This window comes from Pan paniscus, chromosome 14 (assembly GCF_029289425.2).
Source record: "Pan paniscus chromosome 14, NHGRI_mPanPan1-v2.0_pri, whole genome shotgun sequence".
NCBI lineage: Eukaryota > Metazoa > Chordata > Mammalia > Primates > Hominidae > Pan > Pan paniscus.
In genome coordinates this window covers 75517596-75538613 of record NC_073263.2, presented here as the reverse complement: position 1 = coordinate 75538613, position 21018 = coordinate 75517596, and the positions used below count along the sequence as shown (strand labels likewise).

Here is a 21018-nt window from a genome sequence, read left to right as displayed (position 1 = left end):
ATCATTTCACTTAAGCCTGATTAGCTGGGACTATAGGTGCACACCACCATGACCGTCTAGTTTTTTTTATTGTTATTTTTTGTAGACATGGGGTCTTGCTATGTTGCCAGGGCTGGTCTGAAACTCCTAGGCTCAAGCAGTCCTCCTGCCTTGGCCTCCCAAGGTGCTGGGATTACAGGTGTGACCCAGCATGCCTGGACAAAATTAAGGTTCTTTTCTAATGAGTTCATAGAATCAGCAATTATAAAACAGTGGTTCTGAAATGGGCTGCTTTACTACCTCTCCTCTGCAACGTTTGGCTATTTCTGAAGGCATTTTTGATGGTTACAACTGAGGGGATGTTACTGGGATATAGTGGCAGAAGCCAAGGATGCTGCTAAGCATCCTACAATGTACAGGACAGCCCGGACAAGAAAGACTTATCTGGTGTAAATGTCCGTAGTGCAGATGTCAAGAAACCCTGGTCTCAAAGAATATGTGAGTTACAACAATGGACTTCCTCAAATATACTCTCTCTATTGGCAACATTTATTTTAGCCATATTCAGCATCAAATAGCAAAAGAGGGTAATAGAAACTTTCTGGGTATGATAAGTTATTCAGTTATTCAAAATTATACTGTTTCTATTTTTATGGGTCATGCTTATTAAGAGGCTGGCAGGAAGTAACAAGGCCTGAGTAAATGCTGTGCAGTTATATAATTCCTTAATTTAAAAATGTATTCCAAATTTCTGTTGAATGAATTTTGTTTCCTTTATGACTTTATTGTGGTACGTTTTAGAATTGGAGAAATACTCCAGAAAGGAAAAAAGAATGCTGGATTTAATTTATTTATGTACATGCATGTACATGCTACAGAAATTCCAAGAAGAGACAAGCATGGTTGGTAAAATGTGGAAAAGCGGAGGTGGGGAAAGAACATCGTCAGGTTGATGACAGGAACATGTGTAATGGCACAGAGGTGTTGGTATTGCTGACTTCATATTGCCCTAAATGCAGGCTAATTTTGAAATTTAACAACTTATTTCCTGTGTAGTTCTTTTGATTTCCTCAAGTAATTTTGAAAGTTTTCCAGGGCTCAAATTACAGGCCACTTTGTGGATAACTTCTCCAGTAATCTGTTTGTTAAATACGTTCAGTAATAAATGTCTTTCTCTTAAACATATTTCTGGATAATCACATAAAGGAGAACCAGTAAAGCTTTTTATTTAGCACTATGTCAAATATAGAATTTGCTTGCTAGGAAGCACTATCAGACGCTTCATGGTTGTCTTTAGTAGTCAGAAAACATTAGATGTCCTCATTAGGATGAAGTGACTTGTATTTCTGTGTAATCGGTGTGTACATCGTCACAGTTTTAAACAGATAAAATAATTCATTGCTGCCATTTACCATAATTATATATTAATGTATTCCACAATTATGTATTAATTGTGTGGGTTAGTTTTCTGTCAATTCCTGTCATCATTTATAAAAAACAACTCTTAACATTTCTGTTTTAGTTATGTAATAGTTTTATAAAGAATATAACACACAAAACTTAGTGGTTTCTGCAAAGAGTCAAAGAAAATCAGGTTAGTACACCCATTCTAAAAATCAGTTTGGGAAGAGTAAGTGAAATACCACTATTACTGCTATTACTAATCATAATTATTTAAATATTACCTATTAACATTTGTAAAAGACTTATTATGTGCTAAGCAGTTTATATACATTGCCTCTTTGAAGTCTTAAAAAAATTATATGAAGCAGAAATTTATCAGCAGAAGAATAAGTGAAATACCACTATTACTGCTATTACTAATTATAATTATTTAAATATTACCTATTAACATTTGTAAAAGACATTATGTGCTAAGCAGTTTATATACATTGCCTCTTTGAAGTCTTAAAAAAATTATATGAAGCAGAAATTTATCAGCACTTTACAGATAAGAAAACTGAAACCAGAAGAAAGTCTCATACACCTGGACTTATATACATGATAGAGACTAAACCAGGAAGTCTGATCATCAGGCCCATGCTCCAAGGCAATGTCCTATTCTAACTTGTACTCTATGCAATAATGAAAGTGTACAGAATTCTTGGGGATATTTGGGTGAAATGAATTAGATATTTAACAGCATTGCCAATAAGAATGTCAAATTAGTACAGTAATTGGATTATACGTAAAATTTAATATAACTAAAGACATCATTTGGGAAATCTGGAAAAATCTTAACTTGGAAGTGGATATTCTTGAAAAATTGATAGATTATATATTGGGTCAAGTGTATGCATTTGGCCATACAAATGCAAGATATCTTTCTTTGCATTGTGAGCATCCAGAGTGTTGGTGGGAAAAAGAGGAAAGGCATAGCCATTCTTGTTAGGTGTCTGACATGACTGTCCAGACAATGCAAACTGCTACAACTTAGTTAGTATTGAAATAATCTTTTAGTCCTAACTACTTTTGTTATACCTTTTAATAACAAGGCAAACACTACGTCATGCTTTTATGTGCTTTGATAACCTTTCTTGGATGAAGTAAAAATCTAAAGATCATTTTTTCTGCCTCACTTTTTTTTGGAAACATACATTCCACTAGAAACCAATACCATGCTCAAGGTTTTCAGAGGAAGATAAAATTACATAAAAGCACAAAGTTTTAACTAAATATTTAAATTACAAATATATGAAGAGAATGAATGTAGATTCTTAGAAAAAGACAAAACCGGGCTGGGTGCGGTGGGTTTCGTCTGTAATCCCAGCACTTTGGGAGGCCCAGGTGGGCGGATCACAAAGTCAGGAGACCGAGACCATCCTGGCTAACATGGTGAAACCCCGCCTCTACTAAAAATACAAAAAATTAGCCAGGCGTGGTGGTGGGTGCCTGTAGTCCCAGCTGCTCCGGAGGCTGAGGCAGGAGAATGGTGTGAACCCGGGAGGTGGAGCTTGCAGTGAGCCGAGATCACGCCACTGCACTCTAGCCTGGGCAACAGAGTGAGACTCCGTCTCAAAAAAAAAAAAAAAAAAAGAAAGAAAGAAAAAACAAAACCTGGTTACTTAGTTTACTTCTTTAGCAGTGTGCACATTTTTCTGGCTGCCAAAGAAAAAATTAAGGTTGCTTGCTCTTTCTTGTTTTCATTGGAATGGTCACACTTTAAAAACTTAACTTGGATTTTTATTATTCCTATACATTCTTTTATTTTTCCCAACTCTTCAGCACTATTTTTTTCCAGGCTATGCAGGAGCTAAACACTCACTGATCCATGTTGTAGAAAGTTAATCCATTTTGGGTTTGATAAGGAGCAACTTGAAATCATTGTACACAAGAAAAGGTGGAAATTTAGGTCAATAATTATTTCCTTTGTTTCCCACAGAAAATATATGACTTAATACTTAATAGTAATCTTCATTTTCTCTTGACACAAAAGACCAGTGATGTTATTTCATTACATACTCCCTTCAGTGTTGTGAATGTTTTTTTCATTACTATTCAAACAACTTTTCATAAAGGGAAATGACCAATGAATATGTTAATGTACAGTACTCAAACTTCTACTTTGGCAAATAGCAATTTGTATTTTGTTTTTTGGTTTTGATAACCATGAGTTTGTAGAATAAAATGGTAGTAAATTTTTTTTGAAAATGTGGCTAATCAGAGGATTGGTTGATAGCATTTTTTTTGTTTTTAATTTTAACCAAACTTGTATTTCCATGTTTGGATAAATTTGACTTTATTAGTCTTTTTTATATGATTTGAACCTGCGCAGCTTAAGAGAAATCTTTCCCTCTGTGTAACAGATTTTAGGTAAGCAAAATATATTGAAATTAAATACTATACCCAGATATTCATGTATCCCAGAATGTAGTAGGTCCTTTGAGGGATATAGGAGGATTGTGACATGGTTTTCTTTTCCTATTTGGTTTCCTGTCTTAACCTTAGTGGAAAATCTAGAAAAATCTTTGTCATTCTTGACACTCTTCTCCCAGCTCTTTCTTACCACCAGCACTTCCTTCATCTCAGTCATCAAAGGCTGTACAGCTATGAACTGTCTCTCAAATATTTTTCCTCCTCTTTCTTCCCACTGCCACTGCGACCTCACCACCTCTTCCCATGTCCTGTTGTGGTGGGCTGTGAGCTGGCTGCAGTTTCTCTTGTATCACATCAGACATCTTTGTAAGTCAGCTTCCAAATTGCTTCTAGTCCTGTCTTTCTGTAAACAAGGCTTAAACTTAGCTTTTGCTTAATAAGCCTTCATGACTCGTCACCACCTGTTATGTGATGCCCGTACACTTTTCTTGCCCTTTTACGTCAAGCTGTCTTAAGGCAGGGAGCCTTTCCGTCTTGTTCACTTGCACCCCTAGCAAGTAGCACCCAACAGGCATTATAGAAACATTTTTGAAGAAATGAATTACCATAACATATAAGAAGCTTGATATGGCTCGGCTCTGTGTCTCCACTCAAATCTCATGTCAAATTTTAACCTTATTGTTGAAGGTGGGGCCTGATGGGAGGTGATTGGATCATGGGGGCAGTTTCTAATGATTTAGCACCACTGCCCTACTGCTGTCTTGTGAGTGAGTTCTCAGGAGATCTGGTTGTTTGAAAGTGTGTAGCAACTCCCCCTTCGCTCTCTTCCTCTGCTCCAGCCATGTAAGATGTGCCTCCTTCCTCTTCGCCTTCTGCCATGATTGTAAGTTTCCTGAGGCCTCCTCAGCCATGCTTCGTGTACAAGCCTGTGGAACTGTGAGTCAGTTAAACCTCATTTCTTTATAAATTACCTGGTATCCGGTAGTTCTTTAGAGCAATGCAAGAAGGGACTGATACAACCCTTCATGACCTGACTCCAAGTTACTTTTCTGGTCTTTTCTCTAGTTACTTCTCCAATGAACATTATGTTTTAGCCATGCCAAATTCTGTTTTATTGTTCACCAATATGGGGAATTTCATATCTCTTTAAGATTTTGCCTATGCTCATCCCATCTGTCAACAACAAGCTTATCTCCTAGATCCTGGAGAATGATTGGATCTTATATTTTTTTATTAGTCCAACAGATATTTATTTACTTAATGGCGTAAGTTTCAAGGCTAGGATAGGAGTACTGTTACGAACAAAAAGAGAACTCTCTGTCCTCCTGGAACTTATGTTCTAGTGTAATGGCATATAAAGAGTCTGTCAGGTAGTGGTGAATACTGTGATGGAATAGAATGCACATAGTCCTGGAGGGAGGAGCATTTTTGATATGGTCAAGATGTAGCCTGAGCAGAATGGTGGACAATGGGGTCGGGGAAGTGGTTAGAGGCACCTGCTGTAGGTCAGGGCAAGAACTTTAGAATGAGCTTAGAGCTCTCCTCTCCATTGTATATGGGATCAGTTTGCCTTTGCCTTGCTGCTTCCACCTCAGCCGTGGTACTTGGTCTCTTGATATATCAGGAGCCTGAAACCCACTAGCCAGAGTTGCTTGCACAGTTCTAGGCTTACACAGCTTTGTAGCAGTGCCAGAGTACCCTGTGCTTTGAGGATCTCTATCTCTGGAAGCAATGAACAATAGATTGTCATCCTGAATTTAGACTCATTATCATTTTCATAATCTTGGACAGATTATATAATCTCTCCAAACTTTAATAATTTTCTCATCTAAAATAGCCGTAGTTAAAAAAAGTTGATGTGCGATTAAATGACTGGAATGAAACTCCACAGAACTTTCTCTTTTTTGCCCACTGATTTATCATAAATAACTGGAACAGTGACTGGCCCTCAATAAGTATATTGGGAATGAATCAATGTATGAATGATGCAATGAATGTAAAGCACATGAAACAACCCCTGGTAAATGTGTTGAATAAATGTTATTGTTATTATAACTGTTAACATAATTTGTAAAATTAGGGAAACTTGTGAGGATATTGTGGTTGTATTGCAAATGTACTTCTTGATCGTCTATGAGGCCTGCCTGCTGCATTGGCACTTCTGCCCAGGCTCATGGTGCCTGGCTTCTGTGTCCAAGCGTGTGCCCAGGGAAGGAGGCCTGGCATCATGGACTGGAGCACCCAGCCAGCTTTCTGGTTTCTCTCTACTCCTGTTTCCTAGCTCTGGACTGTTGTGGGTAGGTCCTGAGCATTAGTTTCTGCTAGCCTCATCTCCCAGAAAGGATCTTGTTTCTGGCTTCCTTTTCCAGGACTGAAGTCAATTCTTTTCTTTACCTGACATCAAACCCACTTGTAAGTCCATCTCTACCCTAATACCTGCCTCCACATGTCAGATCTCTCCTCATAATGTTAATACCTGTTCAGCTGAACTGAAGTTTTGTCCTCCTTCTCTAGGGATTGGTTGGTGGTAGGTTAATACTTCTCTTGCCATGATGTTTTCTTGCTTTCTGAACACTCCTCTTATCCGTGGTTCATGACTGTGGTGCAGATGGAATGGAATGACGGGCAAGTAGAGGCCTTCACTGCATATTTAAGGAAAGGTTTAGCCAACTCACAACCCCCAAGTGTGTGCAGTTTTTCAGAGTATGAATGACAGAAATACTTTTCTAGTACAATTTGTGTAAATGCTGGGGTGAAAAGTGTTATTCGGAAGCTCAGATGTCATTTTAACCATCCTCTGCCCAATGAACAAAGGAAAGTAGGCATGCATCTGTTGTAATCCTTAAAAATGTATTGAGGCCTTTGGAAATGCCAGTAGTAAATTTTGGCTCCCAGTTTGGATTGGATTGGTTGCCCTTTTGAAAAGCATCCATTTGCAACTTGAATAAGAACATCTGCTTTTCATGGCTAGTTCAGCAACTATCACTAATAGGAAATATTTTTTAAAATATTAGTATAAACTGCACATTGTTGTGATAGCTTGGCACTTTACCAACATAGGAAACAGACTGATAATTGCTATCAGGAAATTAAAAATTGCTGCATTACGTAGACAGTTTTACTAGTCTTTAGGAGAGATACTGTTCCATGTGCTTCAATGTGAGGATTTTAATGGAAGGCTTCTGTTTTTGAAACTGAAGACAAATATTTCAGAATAATGTAATTTGGATCATTGAAACATGTGGGATTTTAGTTGAGAGTCCCAATAGGCCTATGGTTTTGGCTCTTATTTCTGTTAATAAAATACAGTTATTGACATTGATATCCATTCTCCTAAGATGCAAAAGAATGTAAGATGAAAGGCTGGGCTAGAATGGCAAAGTCTGTGTTTGAAGGGATGTTTATTTTGTCCCACTTCTGGTACTTTGATTAGTTATATGCCCTCTATGAAACTGAGTTATCAGCATGAGGATATGTGAGTAGAGAAAAGGATGTTTTTACACTTAGCCATTATAAATTAAATGTAATGCTGAGAGGCATCTGTCCTGAGTATAAAATGTAGAAGGTGAAGTTAGCGTTTCATTGAAGGCCATGAAACCATTTTGAAAATACTGAGTGAGCCACCAAAGACAAGAATATTTTTTAAAAGCTGGGTAACCTGCAAATGAAGTTACTTGCTAAATTAATTATGAGATCTTCCTAGGATAGAAACATATAATCTCATCAAGTTAAGAAAATATGTGGAAAACTTATTAATAGCTTTGAAATAGCTTTGAAACCAGAGACTGATTCTCCAAATCGTTGCTACTCACCAGTGACCACAAGTTTCACATTTAGTTCCATAGCTAAATTAGCCCAGCTCAGGGAGGAGCTGTTACTGAGATTCCACAATGTCTCTATTGGGACCTTCAATAAGGTGTTCATATTTTTTTTCTATTGTATTAGGAGTGCATATTGATATAGAGAAAGGTGAGTGAGTGGGCAGGTAGGTACATAGAGTATGGTGATTAAGAGTGCTGGCTTGGGGTCACATTCACTGGTTTTCAATACAGCTGTATTGCTTACTAATTGTGTGGGCTTGGGCAATTTAACCTCCTTATGTCTCGGATGCCTCAACATCAGATAATACAGCATCAACCTCTTGGGTTGCAGTGAGGATTAGATGAGCAGCTATATGCGCAACTCTTAGCACATGATCTGGCTCACAGTAAATATGCAAGTATCTGTATTATTTTTTTACCAAGATAATGACAAAATGACTGTTGCTTCATGCCACTGTGTGATTTGTTGCATGGCAGTAGACAACTGAAATAATTACCTAAACATGATTTCAATCTATTAGGTTTGTTAACCCTTACCCAGAGAGAGGGAGGAATTCACTGATGTGCTTGTATATAAGCAAAGGTTTTGCAATTAGTTGTTAACCTGTTAGTGGAACTGGCACATCTGCAATAGGACTTGAAAAAAATTGCTGTTATTGGTGTTTGTTGTTGTTAGGGTAGAAGTGAGAGAAGTTGAATTCTCTAAGAAATCTTTTTTATGCAAACCCCTAATTGACCTGTAATCTGATTCTGATACTTTTTCTATAGGAAGAGGTACCCACAGGATGTTACTTTTAACCAGTTGGCACTCGTGCATTGCAAACCTTTAAGAATCTGCTATGCCATCCTGGTGGCTCATGCCTGTATTCCCAGCACTTTGGGAGGCCAAGGCAGATGGATCACTTGAGGCCAGGAGTTCGAGACCAGCCTAGCCAACAAGGTGAAACCCCGTCTCTACAAAAAATAGAAAAAATTAGGCGTGGTGGCGCATGCCTGTAATCCCAACTGCTTGGGATGCTGAGGCACAAGAATTGCTTGAACCTGGGAGGCAGAGATTGCAGTAAGCTGAGATCGTGTCACTGCACTCCAGCCTGGGTGATAGAGTGAGACTCTGTCTCAAAAAAAAAAAAGAATCTGCTATGAAAGTGTCCCAACCAACTTGGTGCAGTGAATCTTGACTGTTCATATGTCCCTTACATCACTGTCTAGCATAATGTAGATGTGGGGCAGGGGCGACATATTCTTATTTCTCATCACCTGTAGCTGAACATGAAGATTTAAAGTGGATGTGTATTTCAATAAAATATCATATTTCCTGTATTTACAAAGAGCAAAACAAATACCAGCAGTTGTTTTTGACTTATGGCAGGAACCCTTGTTTAAAAGCTTAGAACTGTTGAGTATTGACTAGCTAGCTCCTTATTACTCCATTTGTGCAAAATGAGTCAAGGTCAGGAGGAGAGAAAGGAAAAGACCTGCCTTGGGAGGTTAGGAGGGCACATTGTAGGAGTTGACCTGGAAAGTCACCCCATTGTATGTTTTTATGAGTTCTGGTCATTGAAGATCAGTCCGTTTCCTTGCTGCACATTACATTCAGAATATTTTGAGATGTTGGGATCAATGACTGTTGTGGTTATATGGTTTGGACAGGGAGAGCGAATGTCAGCTCGACGACTGTGTTGCCAACTCTTTTTTTTTTTTTTTTTTTGAGACCGTCTCCCTCTGTCGCTCAGGCTGGAGTGCAGTGGCACCATCTTGGCTCACAGCAACCTCTGCCTCCCGGGTTCAAGCGATTCTTCTGCCTCAGCCTCCTCAGTAGCTGATACTACAGGCGCCCACCACAATGCCTGGCTAATTTTTGTATTTTTTGTAGAGACAGAGTTTGACTATGTTGGCCAGGCTGGTCTCAAACTCCTGAGCTCAAGTTACCTGCCCACCTCAGCCTCCCAAAGTGTTGTGATTACAAGAGTGAGCCACCACGCCCGGCCGTTGCCAATTCATATTTGGTAAATGGGATATCAAGATTATCCTTCTCATCCCATGCACATGGAATTGGTCAACAGCCAACTAACAAATTCTATGGATGATTTTTCATTAATTCAAACAATTCACTCATGAAACAAGTGTATAAGCATACATAAAGTATTTCTTGAGGGTTGTGTAACATCAAAATGTTTGTTATAAATATACAAAGAATACTACATTACTAAAATTGATAACTGTAATTTTATTCATCTCTTAGGAATCAGTTGAGCTATTGATTCCACAGCAAATGTGTTTTGATTAAGATCATGGCAAGATATGTTTGACAGCAGTTCCAGATTATTAGAATCTAGTACATATTTAAAGTCTACATTCATCTGAGATTATATGTATCTGATCTTAGCTCAGTGAGATACATCTATCAATATTTTGCTTCAAGGACTGTATTGTCAATGCTGTGTAATTACCATGTGTTGTATAAAAATCACACACCTTCCTAGATAGTTTGGAGCATGCTGTGATACTGAACGCTTTTGTTTATGAGGATTGAGGTTAGATCCATGAATGCAGAGTTGAATATGCTTCACATGTGTTTGCAACAGGCATATATACAGATTGAATCTGCACTAGTTGAAAGAGTTTAACAGTTGAAGCTTAGTTCCCCAGCTGTGAACATTGTTATTTATGGTGTTTATTATAGTTGTGGCTGTGAATGATTCTAGAAAATCATAGAAAGATTTCCAGGAAATCTTGATTTCTTAAAAAAATCGAGAATGTTTTATTTTTTTCACTTGTACGTGAAACTGAACTGTACATCTTGACTTTATTGCATGTAGAATTATTCAAGAACAATATAAATTTAAAGAAAAACCATCATGAATATATAGTGATACTTAAATGTGTTAAGTGGAACACAGACCCAGTCAGGTTTTTATGATTTATCAGTTTTTAACTTCAAAGACTCTGGTTAGCTTGCATTTTTTAAACTAATGAGTTTATCACAGCCAGTGGGGAAAATAGTTAAAGTATATCAGCTGTAAATTGGTACAAAGCACTAAAAGGGACATTAGCCTCTAATCAGATTCTAACAGTTCATTAAATCTGCTTTTCCAGAATCGCTCTTTGTCTTTTCTCCTCTTTTGCTTGGGCCTTCCTTATAAGGCATCTTCTTGCCTTCTCATCTGGGCAAGAACTCCTCCAGGGTAGGAAGCAATATCAGCTCATCCTTCATTGTCTACCAGCCAAACAGCCTACAGGGTGCTTTGTTAAGGTGGATTCCTAGAGCTGCTGCCAGACTCTGGAGAGTCGAGGGCTGGCTGGCTGCAGGAAGGCTTTCCTGAGACTGGATGGTGGTAAGCCAAGCTGGCTGCTGCCAACCTCGGAAGCCAGTGACACATTAGGATTTGAGATCCCTGCCCCATGTGAAAACAACCCACAGGCCTCCATGAAAGGGTTTCAAGTTTAGAACAACTCACCCAAGCTCACCAGTAATATACCACAGTTCCTTCTGCTCTAAATTATCTATTAAGATATAAAATTCTGAAAAAAAGGGACAAGTCAAAAGCAAACATTTTTAAAAAGTATCCTGCCAGTTTTGAAAATATTGAACATTTATAGGGAAATAATATTGACAGTAATTTGTTTTCTTCTTTTTATTGCCTAATAGACTAGGTGGTGTAGACTTTTTAAATGCTCATTAACTCCAGAGTAAATTTGCTTTTTTTTGTTGATTCCTTGGAGCAAATATTTATAAGAGGCTCTGTATGTTTTATTTCTTGGAACATTTTTCTTAACAAAAAGAAGAGTCAAGAAATATGAGAAATAGAGTTTCACTATACTGCACTCTGTTGGTATTATTTGGTAATAAGAACATGTAATTTATGATTTGTTGAAAGGAGAGTCGTTTTTATTTATTTATTTTTGAGATGGAGTTTCACTCTTGTTCCCCAGGCTGGAGTGCAATGGCGTGATCTCGGCTCACTGCAACCTCCACCTCCCAGGTTCAAGTAATTCTCTTGCCTCAGCCTCCCGAGTAGCTTGGATTACAGGTGCCTGCCACCACGCCCAGCTAATTTTTGTATTTTTAGTAGAGACGGGGTTTCACCGTGTTGGCCAGGCTGGTCTCGAACTCCTGACCTCAGGTGATCCACCCGCCTCAGCCTCCCAAAGTGCTGGGGTTACAGGTGTGAGCCACTGTGCCTGGCCCAGTTGTTTTTATTTAACCTGCTATTTTGTAGGAAAGCAACCATATTAAAGGTGAACACCTGAAGGTTTAGAAATTATACTTATCTTTTTCACCAGGTAGGCAAAATATTTAGAAACTGATTTTTTTTTCTCTTAATAAGACTACTTTAGTGTCCTGTGGTTACATTCTGTAATTAAGTAAAAATAACCATTCTAAAATCTCAATCAAATTTAGTTCTATCAGATTTGTAGTTGAGTCAATATGTAACAGAGAAATTAGCATTCTAAACATGTTTAAAAATATGAGCCTGATTTGGGCCTTACGCGAGCACTGAAGTGTGATTCTGACTCCCTTCCTGGGTTGCTGACTGTAGAAAATCCCCAAGGCGGTGACAATTACGTAGAAAATAACCTTGATTTAATCTTTTATAAATGGTGTTTTGAAATGTTATTGAGCTACAATATAAATAAGATTTTCTTTTCAAGAGGTGGTAAATTGAGCAAAACATATACCAGAATAAAGACCAAATAATTGTTTGTTATTTAGTTCAGCCTAAAAATTCACTCTTAATCTAAGATTTATGTTGGTTGTTTTTAAAGTAGATATTTGGAGGTTGATAGGTAGAAATTTTCATTTGACCAGAATTGCCATGACATAAAAATTAAATGTATGGAATTATATTGATTTTAAATGATTTAGGCTTTGACTAATATGAGAGTTTATAAATTTTATGTGATTTTCTCCTTTATGGATATCTTTGCACAATGCAATTTCCAGAACTAAGGGAAGAGAAAAACTTGCCTTCTGTTTCCTTCCACTATTGTGAAAGTGTGATGAATTGTTGCAGCCCCATATAAATTAACGTAAGGTTTCCATACTCCAGTTTATTACAGTCTGACCTCCAACCCAGAGGTCAGAGAATCAGACTGCTTAATTCAACTGCTTGGTCATTATTTCAAATGAAAGTTCAGAGTAGGGGGATAATTTGTTATGCTGATATTCTCATTTAATTATTCTTTATTGTTTAAAAAATTAGGTTAGCAGTACTAAATGTACTACAGTGTGGGAAGACTCTCCCAGAGGTCCTCTTTTGAATGCTTTAGAGCTGAATCTTTCTCTCTCCCTTCTATTCTCAGAATATCAACACCTTTGAGAACAGAATGTTAATGCTTGATGGGATGCCGGCAGTCAGAGTCAAAACAGAGCTTTTGGAATCTGAACAAGGGGTAAGCACAAGTTTCCAGCAATGCCCCACTCCTTTTGATGAGAGTGGCATTCTTCTGCAGAGCATCCTGAGGTTTGCAGAGCACTTCTACGGTTTCCCTTGCTTAAGCTTTTCTCTCTCAGGTTAAAACAAACAAAAATCTGAGATTGTGGTTGATCTGTACCCATTTGCAACTTCAACTATTATTTCCTTGGAAGGGATAGTGTCCTAAAATTTGGAAGGCATAGTGACATTATAAGAACCATATGGCTATATCTAAATTGGTAAATGATTTGAAAAGCTAATAAAAATCCAAAGCAAAGAGGAAGTATTAAAAAATAAGGTGGGAATATAACCTCAGTGTCATCATAGTTTGGTTGATTCTAATCAGGAAATGACAAAGTACAGCTATGAGAATATTACTGTTTGTTGGATGGGTTTCTCTTTTGACATTTGTACTTGCCCTTTCTTACTGTAGCAGTACTAGGGGATAGTTGATGAGGTCACTGAATTTGAAAAATTTCTAAAAGCAAAAGAAAGATTATTTAACAGTACATAGCCAAACCAATGAATTCATTTATGGGTACTGAAAATACAAGGACTACGAGTGCATATTTTTTTAATGACATAGATTTTATAATGAACATTTATGGCTTCACTGGTTTAGTTAAGAGCATAAGTGCAGGATAATTGGTTGCAGCATTGGCAACTTTAAGAGATAAAGTGCTGCTCATGTGGCTGAGTGCCCGTTGGCTACTTATTTTATTAAACCACCACCACTGAGGCAGCACAGGTGACTGATAGAAGGACATAAATACATATATAATCTTTACCTTATCAGTGTCTCTCTTATTAAAAAATCATAACTAAAAATTAGCAATGTTTTGTACTTAAACATTCAAAAGAAATTTTAAATGTGAATAAAATCTCACTGTTAGAGTATAAAAATCAATGTGAATGAGTACATCCGGGATCCCACTCAAAGGGTTAGGATATTGATGTCCCAAAATGATTTCATAATGAGAACATTCAAGGTTATGGATCCAGATGGTAGTATTTAAAGGGTCTCTTCAATAACTTCTGTGTACCTGAGCATCACATAGCGGGCTGTGTGGCATCTCAATATAATTTCTGTTTTTCAGTGTAAGCCTGTGTTTGAACAGAGCCTCATCGTGGTAGAGGATGTCATTTCACCTCTATGTTCTGGGTTGAGTTTTGTAGCTCTGAAATGAACTTTGTGGAGTATGTCAACCAATAACATGACTCCACAGTCCTATATGTGATATAATGACCAATTCATAATAGATTCAGCCCAAGACACAGGCAGTAGAGGATCATGAAGGAGAAGACCGTGGCAATTACTAACATTGGTTCAGTATAGACAACCTTTCAGAAAAAGTCATGTGTTCAACTGGATTTTCTAGCTGGATTCGCTAAGTTAAATTGTATATATCTTCCAAACCTTATAGATAGTTTTAACCTTTATTGATTAACCTAACCATGGGGAGGATTTGTCTTAGTTCTTTAGAGTTCTGTTTTCTTAATTCATTTCTTAATCTAGTTGCATTATCATGAGTTTAGTAAAATAAACTTCTGCTCAACTCATATAGAGCCTGGCGTCTCATTCAGAAAGGATAGCCTTTTCCCACTGCTCATGGGAAAAAAAAGTGAAAAAGCAGTCTGTATTTCACAATAATTTCTTCAACTTGAAATAACAATCTGTTCAAACTGTGCATGTTGGAGGAAGGCAAAAACTACAGCAAACCAGTCAGAAACCTAGCCCCAGACCAATGGTCAAAGCCAGGATAGTGGGTTGCTGTCACCAGTCTTGGTAATCTTTAACAATATCCATATAGTTCTTTCCCCTTTATTTTTTGGTTTCAAGGTAAGGTCTACCTGAAATATTTAGGTGCACAAAAAACAAAAGCCACTGTTCCCAGCAGTTTTGCAGTGTGAATAAGAACCCCATGTCACATTATTTATAGAAAGCATTTTTTTTGTCCTTAGATAGGGACATGAAAAGTTGTGGGTTCATAGGTATTGCCTAATGCCTGTTCATGAAAATCGATTTTCCTCCTTGTGAATGGAGCTGATGTTGGTATTTTAACTCTTATTTAGATTGTGCATGTTGGAGGGAAATAGAACTTTTTTTTTTCCTTTGGGTTTATGTGTACCTCTTAAATATATGACAGATACAATTTCATTCTCTTTTGTAGCAAAGCTTCAAGAGAATCAGCCTGTAGTGTTTAATGAAATGTATAATGATTTAACTCTATTAGAATACAATAATTTTAACAATTTTGTAATGCTTTAAATCAACTCTTGTTTGAAACAAAGTCTAGAATTTTGGTGACTTCCATTTTTGGCCACTTTGCTGGGTTTTTCATTGAGAAGATGCGTTGGGTGTTATATACCATATAATGTTCAGAATCTTAGAACTATTTTTAGATAAGGAGAGCCAGAATTTTGAATATTTCATGACTTCCTCATTTATGACTTAAAGGCTGGTTGAAGTTTAATTCTTTGTAAGAAAAACACATTAGTGAAATTTCAATAAATAATTACAGTCACATGTATAATTATGGGCATTTATTTATCTATTTTTTACGACATAGAGTTTTGCTTGCTATGTTGCCCGGGCTGGACTCAAAGTCTTGGGTTCAAGTGATCCTCCTGCATAAGCCTCTCAAGTAGCTGGGGTTATAGACATGTGCCACCATGCCCAGCTGATTATGGACTTTTGAAAAAGATGAGACATGTTAGTTAACAATGAACAAAAAGTGATAGAAACTTGTCTGTGTCACAACAATGAATGAGAAAGCTTGAAGAAAGCCTGAAGGTGGTACATTGGTTGGAATGTATAATCACTCTGAAAAACCTAGTTTTGGTACTCTGTCTTTAAGAAATAGATACTAATCTCAATCTTTTGGTGAAGAAAAGTTGGTATTTATCTCAGGCTGCACACAGCATTTTAAAGATATGCTACTCTACATGCCCTTGTGTTTCAGTGCACCAGAAAGGCATGTAGTTGTTCTCTGCTGCGTGTTATAAAGAGTCCTTTAGGTCTTCTGCTGTCAGGTGGGCTCTGCATGTCTCCCCACCCCTCCAAGGAATTCAGGACCTGAGGAGCACATTTCAGAGGTTAAAGACAGACTGGGAACAGGCCTGCATCTCTTCTGTGAAAAGTTCTGGCTGCCTTGCCTCATTCTCTTAATGAGATTTATGCTGTGTGTATGTGGTCATGTGTCTTCAATCAGAGTGTAAACTCCTAGAGGACAAGGACTATTTCTTATATTTCTGGTTTGTATCTCTTATAGTTTCTGGCACGTGGTGAATACATTATTTATTCAGCTTGTCTGGGCATTATAATTAGCATGGTGAAAAATATAAAACCAGTCAATAGATAATTGTCAACCTGCTCTATGTCATAGGGTTATTGTGAACATAAAAATCAAAATTGTAAATATTGGAAATACGCATTCTCATTGGTGACAGGAGTCCTCATCTCGTAGCTATGTGAACTGGATAGGTGTGGTAGCATATGGGCACCACCTCTGTGTGCCTTCTGTTTGGAGTTCTCTGACTCTTGCATTTTTAGTTAAGTGAAAGCTAGGTAGATAATTATTGCAGTCACCTGAAATGTGACTTCGGTTTTCTTGCTTGTCGGTAACACAGCACATGCTGCTGGCAGCCTCTAGGAAGGGCATGTGCTCTTGTGATACGCTTCAGGGGCACAGCAAGGAGTGCTTGAATGACTTTGTCTGTGACTTTGGTGCGTTTGTCCTGCTGTTACAAGAGCTTCCCAAATGCTGTTAGCCTTTGGATGTTCTAACATGTTACTAAGCAAAGGACTGAAACAAGAAGAGTATTAGAACTATCACACCCAGAGATAAGGTAGTATATAGAGGATACTGCCCCAGAGATATACTATGTGATTTTATTCCTGGCCCTGCAGTTCACCAGCTGGAATGACATTGGGAAGTTATTTTCTATCTCCAGGCCTCTATGCCCTCAACCATACAGTGGGGGTGCTGGAGATGAGGGCTTCTCTCCCGGGTGAAGTCTGCCATTCTATGATCCTGGTGAGGAACAAGGGGTGAGACAGAGCCTTTCTATTTATGCATTTAAGAGTCTTACTGCAGTGAAGCTTCCTGTGTATGGAAGTGTAAATTCACAGACTTCAAAGTGAGAAAGACCTGAGTTCAGATGGTATTCAGCCTGGTACCAGCTGTGTGGGTCATGCTTAGTCTCTCTCCTCTAATCCTACTCACCTGGAAGATGGAATTAACCACCCATCTTCACAGGAGCCTGCCTGCCTTTGGTGGGTGCTGAGTCAGTGTTCTCCTTTTGAAGAAAAACAGGAGAAAAAGGCCCTATTACTTTCGTTTATGTTGCTGCAATCCTCATGAAGTATCTAGTAGAGATTTCAACATCTATGTTAATTCATAATTCTCCAAGTAGGCATAGGGTAGGTAGATCTGAAATTAGAACCCTTTTTTTAATTTGAATTTTTATTTAAGCATATCTGGAAGAATGTTTCAAATTCTGATTAGAGTTTATTATGTGAAATAATGGAACACAAAAAATAATGTCAATAACAGAATAAAAACAGAATCATGGAACCAAAAAAATGAAAATAGTTTATTCTGCCTAATTTTGTGTATTTGAAATTCTTTAAATTAAAATGTTTTAAAAAGAAAAGATGAGCTCTCTAAATAAAAATATTTTTGAAAACTACATAGGTGCAGAGGACTCAGAGGGAGACCTGAAAGCAACATTTCTTAGTCACCCTCACTGTTTATTTCCTAAGTCTGAGGAATCTGCCGCGGGGAAGGAGCTGACCTGAGTGTCTACACTAACTGCAAGGGTGTTGAAGCCATTGGTTATCCTGCCTCTCTTCTCTCCTGTAGAACCAGGTACAGTTCTGATCCGTGGGCCGGCAGAGAAGAGCGGCAATAGTGTGGCAGAAACAGGGAAAGAGATTGGGTGTTTTGCTCATTTTAAGTCCTCTAAGCAGTCAGTAATTGAGTGGAAGACAGATTCCTTTCTGTTACCCTTGGGGAAGCGAGCCTAATGCCTCTTTGCCATAGCCATGTAGCTAGAAAGGGTGCAGGCATTGCCGCAGACAAGTGTAGAATCACGTCAATACTCCATGCCTTAACTACCAGGAAATATCCACCTTGGCCAGACCAGAGATTCCTATGCACTCCCTCATTTTAGAGGCAGAACAAAAGAGGATAAGGGAGACTCGGTCTTTTCCCTAGAGGCAGCTTGCAGTAACTCTTAGAAACCATTCTGCAGGACATTAATAACAAGGTGTTGAAGCTATTCCTATATCACAAAGAGCTGACTAGCATCATGAAGTCAGCTGTAATGTAACTTCCTTAAGAGCAGAGCTTATGCTTTATGTTTCTTCTTGTTCCTCATCATCTCAGCACAGGAGCTTATGAATCGGCAGGGCTCAATAAATGGTGATTCATTCATGCGCTATTTGTTGTAAGTGAGAGGCTGTTTGCCACACTGGAATTGAGAGGATTTGGAGACGGGTGCTTTTTTGAAAAAGACTCCAGTCGTTAGGCTTAATAAAGAAATATAGACGGGTGCAGGTATTGTAGCTGAACCTGGAAATGTGCTATGGAATGTTTACTTAACGCAGGAAATAAATTACATTAAAATTCAGTAGCATTAGAGGGAAAAAACCCAACAATTAGCCTAACTTTTTTCCTCAGTAAACCTATTTAATTTTACACTAATGATCTAGTGTACATCTGTGCGTAAAGGCGTAGTAAGACAGTGTTACTTTAATGACTTTATCAGAAGTGAAAAAAGGGCATTATTAAAAATGCCACTTGCATTACCCTTTAACCAGGGGCTCATTATTCCCTCTCCTGCTGTGGAACAGGGGCCAGCGTTTGACTAAATTGGTAGAATTATCTTGGAAATACGAGTTTGCTTATCATTTAATATTCTCTGATGACCTGCTGCTTGAGATCTTTTGATCTGTAGTGAAATCTTTGCATGTCACTACCTGGCTTCAAAGAAAAACATTTGCAGTTGCTGTGTTATGGCTAATGTGAGAAGACCATTTTTTTTTTTTAAGCAGAAAGAAATATCTGCTCTTGCAAAACTCCTATTTTAAGAAGAGGTATCCTCCACTAAAGATGCAGAGTTAGACTGATTTTAATATGTCAGAATGGCCAATAAATATATTAATACAAGGAATTGAAAATCAATGAGCTGTGATAGTAATTACAGATAGTACCCAAGGGAAATGTAGCAGGCAGACAAATCCTTTCCCTCAGGGCCTGCCCTGGGCAAAGCTATGAAGTTGAGAATTCTGCCCTTCTTCCCTTTAGCCATGTACTTTCTCTTTCAACTTCATTCTCCTGCCACCCACAATCCAGATGTCCCTGCGCTCTGATGGTGCTGTAATGGTTCAAGGTACCAACAGATGACCAGTTCTAACCACAGTCTCATTAGTTGAAGAGAATGTAAAGTGTCCTTTCCAAGAGTTATTTGCATTTTTATAGGGTCAGTGCTTTGTAAAAAGGAATATTTCTTAAGGAAATTAAATGCTCTGAGTAATTTGAGCATTTTGATTTCAGGCAAATTAACCTTTCCAGAATATTTCAGCTTCTACAAGATCATGGTCTGCATTGTCTCCTTGTCTTTGTGGAAGAATTTTTTAAAAAAAATCTGGACCATCAAGCGTGTTTTCTCTGTAGATGTGTTTTCTTGAGCTAATGTTTGCATACCGGTTCAGAGTTTATAAAGTGCATCACAAAAAATATCCTTTTTTATTTTTTATTTTTTTTTGAGATGGAGTCTCGCTCTGTCGCCAGGCTGGAGTACAGTGGCACGATCTCAGCTCACTGCAAGCTCCACCTCCCGGGTTCAAGCGATTCTCCTGCCTCAGCCTCCCAAGTAACTGGGATTATAAGTACACGCCACCATGCCTGGCTAATTTTTGTATTTTTAGTAGAGATGGGGTTTCACCATGTTGACCAGGATGGTCTCGATCTTCTGACCTCGTGATCCGCCTGCCTTTGCCTCCCAAAGGGTTGGGATTATAGGCCTGAGCCACTGCACCCGGCCAAAATATCCTGTTTAACCTTTAGAGGAGTTTTGCTTCTGACCACGAAGGATTAACTTTTGTGGGAATTGACTCCCGCCATGAACAACTAGAAACTTAGACGAAATAAGAGATGTTTTTTCACATATTGGACAACAAGCGATGGTCCTTGAGAGGAGAGCAGAAAATGTGATGAACTCTACAGTGGCCTCAGCTTACTGCTTGGAGGTAACTTCCAGGTGGCAAAGCAGGGAGGAAGAACCCAAACAGGGCCTCGCTGTCTCACTGAGCTAAGCAGACAGGGTTTGGTATTTGGAGAAGTTAGGACAACTAGTTTGTGAGAAGAATACTGTAGAGGAGGGAATTGCACAAAGAGAGAGCTCTGGAGATCTCCAGAGGGGCCCACTAAAGGGTTTGGTGAGTACTTATCTTCCTGTGTATTGAGGAAGGCAAGGAAAGGTCGGCCATACAGCGGTAGGTTGAACAATTCTTGGAGCTCACATAAAGCTGACAGAAATCAGGGTGGAGAGACCTCTTCATATGTGAGGCATTGGGAAGAGGGCTTGGAAGGGTCACAGCTTAGTGGCCCTTAGTCCTGGAATAGACTGCTCTGGACCTACCCTAACAAGCCTTAGAAACAAGCATTGAAAGGACCGAACTGATCTGCAAGTCACTCAGCTGTATACCAGAACAAAAATGCACTCCAAAGAATACACGATCTAGTGCTGAATGATGTAAAAATCACAATGTCTGGCATCCGATCAAAATTACTAGATATACAAAGAAGCAGGAAAATAGAACTTATAACCAAGTTTTAAAAATGAATCAATAGAAACACATCCAGAAATGGCAAATAATTGGCAAAGATCTTAAAACATCTATTTTGTATCTTATATGCTCACAAATGTGAAGGAAAACATGAAAATGATGAGAAGAGAAATGGAAGGTACAAAAAGAT

At 38.3% G+C, this 21018-nt stretch overlaps 1 protein-coding gene across 4 annotated transcripts in view; it reads left to right on the top strand.

Annotated features, from left to right (window-relative positions):
* Window positions 1–21018, top strand: part of KLF12 (KLF transcription factor 12) — a 449527-nt gene that overhangs the window by 178588 nt on the left and 249921 nt on the right. For 3 of the 4 annotated variants that reach the window (XM_034936790.3, XM_008952787.6, XM_008952789.5), the window contains one exon: window positions 12921–13010. In XM_034936790.3, coding sequence (XP_034792681.1) covers window positions 12921–13010 — 90 coding nt within the window. Of the gene's footprint in view, window positions 1–12920; window positions 13011–17730; window positions 17905–21018 lie in introns of those variants that run through there. The other variant, XM_063595791.1, reaches the window with a different exon arrangement.